The sequence below is a fragment of the Nicotiana attenuata genome, chromosome 6, assembly GCF_001879085.1.
Source record: "Nicotiana attenuata strain UT chromosome 6, NIATTr2, whole genome shotgun sequence".
Lineage (NCBI taxonomy): Eukaryota > Viridiplantae > Streptophyta > Magnoliopsida > Solanales > Solanaceae > Nicotiana > Nicotiana attenuata.
The window spans coordinates 15,136,953-15,143,495 of NC_031994.1; the positions used below are offsets into that span (position 1 = coordinate 15,136,953).

Consider the following 6,543-nt stretch of genomic DNA (forward strand, 5'->3'; position numbering starts at 1 on the left):
TCTTAAATAACCAATTAATTAGTTTAGCCAAAGATTATCATTTTTTGGTCAAACAACTATGTGACTACTTCATCTAAAAACTTAAGTTGTTAGAGACTACACACTTTTATCACTTACTATATTATGTCTGGACAGATACCACTCCCATTGACTGAAAGGCTGAGGTGCAGAATATTTTCAAAGGCCAAACCACTTATTGAATTACCACAGAGGAAAACTGACGGCCAGTTAATTCCTAGAGATGACTGGGCTGATCACTTCACGTACCTAACAGAAAGTTGCCACAAGCTCTTCTGTGCAACCAGTGATGAGGAATTTATCATACTCTTCCACATTGCCACCGAAATCTGCTTCCATTTTGATGATGATAGCAAAGAGACCTCGGGCTAGCCGCGCGAGAAATTTTCGTGTTTGGTGTAAGCTTCTGTCGGACTATGTATTTTACCTTGTTATATTCAAGCATCTTGCATGCCGACTGTATTAGAAAATCAGAAAACTATTGAAGAGACATTGGCAGAGGCTGGGGAGTTGTTCTTTCGAGGAAAAAAGAAGCCACTAGATCAAAGGAAAGCTTGTGAAGAGATTCTTGGCACCTTGCGGCGAACAAGAATATGCTAATGATAGAATGATGAACTAGTTCTTGATCAATCTGAGGAAGGTAACAAGTCAAAGCATCAATATTGTATCGGGTGTGCGTATTTGCAAATATGTTGATAGGCAGCCAGGATGATATACAAGATGGAGCAGACTCTTTGATGTGTGGATAGAGAGGCTACTGGAGGCTGCAAAAAAAATGGAGCATACCTAATTTCTACGCTCAAAATCTGTGGTGTGTGTGGTGGGGGGGTGGTGGTGGGGTGGGGGGAATTTCTGAGTTTAGTATGGTTGTTAATGGCTCATTTGGGAAGTGGATCGCAATACCAAGTTGAGAAACTTGAGTCCATTGTGGCTCCAGCCGTAGTCCAGTCAACCCCAAGCTCGAGCCCAACTAACTAGTGGAAGAGTTCAGAAATGCCTCATGTTATTTGCTGGTTAGTTAGAGGGAACAAGTTACTGTAATTACTATAAATATAACTATGGTATTTCTCTTTTTCTATCTAATAAGAGGGTTTGCTTAAAAATTCAAATATCTTAACCTTGTTGAATTACATTCCACATGTTGGTACTTCCATGCAAGTCTAGCATATTCAACAAACTGTAAAATAAAGGAAAAAATGAACTACTTGGTGAGATTCAAGAACATAAGGCTCATTTCGGAAGCAAAGATACTTGTATGAGCATAAGTAGCATATCCAATCATATGCTCAAGTTCCAAGATACTACTAAAATGTAAGAGGAGTTGAGGAGAGAACACGGGAGGGACTTGTCGACAAGATCTTGCAGTAAGCAGCAAGTAGATATCTATCAGCTTAGCAAGAGGACTATTAGAAGCTACCGGAGAACAAAGGGCCTGCAATCAAACATTCTTCCTCCTGATCTTTCCCTTGCCAAAGTGCTTCTTCTTCGCTATTTTAAGCTTCTTTTTCATCTTCCTTCCAAGAGGTTTTAAAGATTTTGCACTTTCATTTCCATCAGCCATCTCCACATCTGGAAATCAAGATGATGACAAATTAGCATACTCGGGGGAAGGCTTAAAGCAGATGGGACGTGCAAGTTCCTATCAATTTCATCAGCGCTAGACAATACAGAACACTGGGAGTATATGAGCAGTTAAATCTCATTGACATGTAATAATTTTTTCACAAGGAAATAAGTGGGAAGGACACTTACATATGAGGAAGGTTATTCGGTAATTCTTACAGCATGCAGAGACACTCAACATCAGTCTAATCATTTCTGCTAATTGCAGTATTCCTTTTTTTTTTTTTGCAGGGGGGGGGGGGGGTCTCAAGGGAAAAAGGCATGACATGAAGTTCCCCAGATCTGTCTTGATTGTGCACACTGGTGGCTTTACAAGTGAAAGTTAGTGACCTAATGTTTTCATTAGACACTAGCAACAAGACATTTTTCTTTACTGGCATTACACTGTAGATAATTCGTATAACTACAGAATCACTGGATATATATATATATATAGTTAACAAAAAACATCAACTACGTCTCAATCCCAACTAATTAGGGACGACTAGATGCATTATTCATGTCGCTTCATTCTTTTATAATTCTTTTACAAGAGTGGTGCTTGAGCCAACTTGTACGCATCTCGACTATTCATGTAACTTCATTTTTCAAAAATTCAGGAACATATACTCCTAATATCCACTCTCATATAACACCGACAGTTATAGAACCATTTTAAAGAACTTGCCTGCACCCAGTTAGGTATCCACCTGTCGTATAAACACTCCAATAACACTTGTCCATTTCAACTATTCTATTTTTAGTTCTATGCTCTAAATCTTTATCTGATTTAATATAATCTTAGGAAATCGACCCTAGATATCGGAATTGTCTGCATTTAGACATTGCAATCCCTTCCAGTCTCACCTCAACTTCACTCCTTTTATGTTATGGATAATTCCATCGTACTTATACTTATCCTAAAAAGTATTTCAAACTTTTGGTTAACACCCTAGATACTTCTGTCAATAACACAATATTACTGGCAAATAGCATAGTCCATGAGATTTAATCCTGTGTATACATGTAAAACTATGAAAAGGAATAATCACAACAAAATTAGCACTTCCCATGAGGAAAGCACAGCATAAGAAACAAAAAAGATATATCTTTATTCCAAATTAAGCAAAAAGATAACAATAAAGCCGATTAAATTGCTAAAACTTGAGATGGGTTCAAGGAAAACATTAAAAAGAATAAATAAGCAAAACATACCCATGGCGTTATCGTTGTTAGGAGTAGAGGCAGAAGTATCCATGGTAGTGGAGATGAAGGGAGACTTAACAACAAGCTTAGGGGCAGCAAGGGCAGCTTCTTGGGCAGCTAATTTAGCAGCTTCTTTCTTAAGGACAGAGGGCTCTGAAGCCACTATCTCTCTCTTTATAGCTCTCAGCCTCTTTTCCCTCTTACACCTCATTGACTTCGCCATCTTTCTCTTCTTCTACTTATTGCAATCGTTGTTTCTGTTAAGGTTGATAATACCGTCGATGGTGAAAAGGTTGCGGATGTATAGAAGAGAGAAAAGTTAAGCTAGGGTTTGAAGGTGAAGTACAGTTTACTTCAAACACAATACGTTTTAGGTACACAGACTTGAGCACCCGGTTGACAATTTGGGCCTAGTCGACGGTCTCACTCGTTGGGCCTATTCTGATAGGCTAAATTACGGGGAAGTGCACGGTTAGCTACTAATAAATGTCTTTAGTCTTCAGTCACTGCTTTAATAAATTTTACTTGCCCGGACGAAAATACCCTTCTGCTCATAAAGTTCAAGACCAAGTGTCCTTAACTTTTGAACTTGTAACTCTAAGTTCAGGACTTCAAGACTACATGTCCTTAACTTTTGAACTTGTAACTCTAAGTTCAGGACTTCAGGACTACATGTCCTTAACTTTTGAATTTGAAACTCGATGTTCAGGACCACCTGTCTTTAATTTTTGTGCTTGTAACTCTAAGTTAAGGACTAGTTGTCCTTAACTTTTGAACTTGTAAGTCTAAGTTCAGGACCTATTGTCCTTAACTTTTGGGCTTCTTAGCCTAAGTTCAGGACCTATTGTCCTAAACTTTTAAGCTTGTAATTGTAAGTTCAGGACCTATTGTCCTTAACTTTGAGCTTGTTAGTCTAAGTTTAGGACCTATTGTCCTTAACCTTTGGGCTTCTTAGCCTAAGTTCAGGACCTATTGTCCTTAACGTTTGAGCTTGTTAGTCTAAGTTCAGGACTTCAGGACCTATTGTCCTTAACTTTTGAACTTGTAACTGTAAGTTCAGGACCTATTGTTCTTAACTTTTGAACTTGTAACTGTAAGTTCAGGACCTATTGTCCTTAACTTTTGAACTTGTACCTGTAAGTTCAGGACCTATTGTCCTTAACTTTTGAGCTTGTTAGTCTAAGTTCAGGATCAAGTGTCCTTAACTTTTAAACTTGTAACTCTAAGTTTAAGACCAAGTGTCCTTAACTTTTGACGTTCAGTAAAAATGCAGTACCTGCCACGTCGTCAGCTTCCTTAAATCTTTTAGTCTCTTTCATAACTCCTGCTATCTATATCTTTATTAAGTAAAGCGTTAACCTATGTTTATGGAGTATGTATGATAGAAATACCAACGGAATTTTCAGAGTTGCATATAAACAAAAATGGAGAATTGACAGGATGTTTTCTTGTCGGTATTTTTTATTGAAACTTTTCAATTTTTGTGATACACTGCAAAGTGATAAGTCATCTCTATCTCAAGAAACCATCTCAATTAATATTGGAGACAAAGTTGTTGTCCTCTTGATTTATCAACCTGCAGAATTAACTAATTCCCTGCTGACAATGGGTAAAAATTATAGGGAATTGGATAAAACCAGCTTCTGCAAATAAATGGTGAAAACAAGAAGAAAAGATCAGACTCAACGGCAACTAGTTGCACTATTTCTCATGTCGAATTTCTGATCATTTTACTACTAGTACTATTGCGATTATCAATTTCCCGAATTAAACAATTATAGGGTAGAGAAACAAACGGAATGGAAAACAAAAAAGTAGAGAACGGAGGAGTTTGCTCATCGAAAATCGTTATCGGCGGCACAGTTCTTCTCCCTAACACATGAAAGTGATAGAAGAAAGGGTAAAGCAGTCTTTTTGTATTAATTTTAATAGACTAGTGGCTACTATTGCTAAGCATTAAAAATGCTGGATAAAAGAAAATACCACTTTAAAAAGTGGCTACCCCACACAATCAACAACTTTGCATACTCTGCAACAGTATTGCAAAAGGGACTTTTTCGTATATGTACAAGATTTTAAACTTATTTAATCCGATTTTGTCTATGTCACGACCCAATTCACTCGAATCTAATCACAATTTGCTCAATTACTTTAATAAACACTATATGAATCAATTTGAATGCATAAAAAATTTCCCAAGTTTTTTTTCCAAAAATTCCAAAAACGCCCCCGGGCCTACATGGTCAAAACTCGAGGTTTGAACCAAAATCCGGTTACCCATTTCCCCACGAGTTCAAATATATAATTTGTTTTGAAATCGGACCTCTAATCGAGGTCCAACTCCCCAATTTATGGAAAAACAAACTTGGGAAATTCATTTTTATGCATTCAAATTGATTCATATAGTGTTTATTAAAGTAATTGAGCAAATTGTGATTAGATTCGAGCGAATTGGAGGTGGAACCGCGAGGTAAAGCAACAGTTGAGGATTAAGTAGATTTCAAGGCTTTGAGGTAAGTGTTTGGTTTAACCCTAGCTTGAGGGAATAGGAGTTGAGTCTTGTTGCTAACTGCTATGTGATCGAGTACGATGTATAGGCATGGTGACGAGTATCTATACATTGGTGTCTAGCATGACCGTGAGTCCTTATAATGTGATTATCATGAACTTATTGTGAATTTCATGTTTATTGGAGTATTTCCATATATTGTGAATAACATGTGAATGGTGATATGATAATTTGATTCCTAGGAGCATTGACTCAAACTGTGATACGAATATTGAAAGTATATGAAATGACTTGATTCATTGAAGAGCGTCGGCTCCAGTTGTAGAACGAATTGCGAAAGTATAAGTGATAATTGAACCTCTGGAGCATCTGCTCGAGTTGTGAAAAAGAATTGTGAAGTAAAAGCGAGAAAGAGGAGAGATCATTATGTTGCCCTCTTGGCGGGCTATTTTTGGATTGTGATTCCTCTGCATTGCGTTCTTAACAGATACTAGGGTCGCTCAGGTTAATGTTTCCTTGTGTCATATGATGACTATAGTTATAGATGGGTTGGTTGGGTGTGGTAGTCGGTTAGATATAGCTGAGGTGGTCAAGTGTGGTAATAGGTTGGTTATAGCTGTGGTAGTTAGATGTTGGAACTAATGTGGTGGTTAGATGTTGGAACTAATGTGGTTATAGTAATCCCCTTGCCAGAATATTTGAGATGATGTTTTGTTCCCTTACTGGGAAGTCGTTATATTGTTGTTTGTGACGGAATATGAGATAAGAAATTTCTTGGAGCTTGGGCTCCAGTGATATCGTGAGATAAGAAAAGTAAGAAAGAGAAAACGTTGTTGATTATTCCCTTGCCGGGACGTCTGGTTGAACTTGTTGGATTCTTTCCCTTGCCAGGATGTTTGTCAAATGTTTACTTATTTTTATGCCCCTTAATTGTGACTGTTGTTCGGGGAGTCGGACTGTTAAATGATATTGAGGGTCGGGTTGCACGCCGCAACAATGATATTGAGGATCGGGTTGCACGCCGCAACAATAATATGTGAGGGTCGGGTTGCATGCCGCAACAATTATATTGAGGATCGGGTTGCACGCCGCAACAGCAAAAGGTGAGGATCGGGTTGCGCGCCGCAACAATGATACATGATAAATGATATGGGTCGGGTTGCACGCCGCAACAGTGGTATTTGTGGAGCGGGTTGCACGCCGCAACA

General features: G+C 38.1%; 1 protein-coding gene across 1 annotated transcript; it reads right to left on the minus strand.

Moving 5' to 3' along the window:
* On the minus strand, nucleotides 1,110–3,181 carry LOC109226630. The gene is made up of 2 exons (XM_019391452.1): nucleotides 2,836–3,181; nucleotides 1,110–1,587 (listed from the first exon to the last, which is right to left on the minus strand). The coding sequence occupies exons 1-2, from the start codon at nucleotides 3,047–3,049 to the stop codon at nucleotides 1,457–1,459; spliced, it is 345 nt and encodes a 114-aa protein (XP_019246997.1). The 5' UTR covers nucleotides 3,050–3,181; the 3' UTR covers nucleotides 1,110–1,456.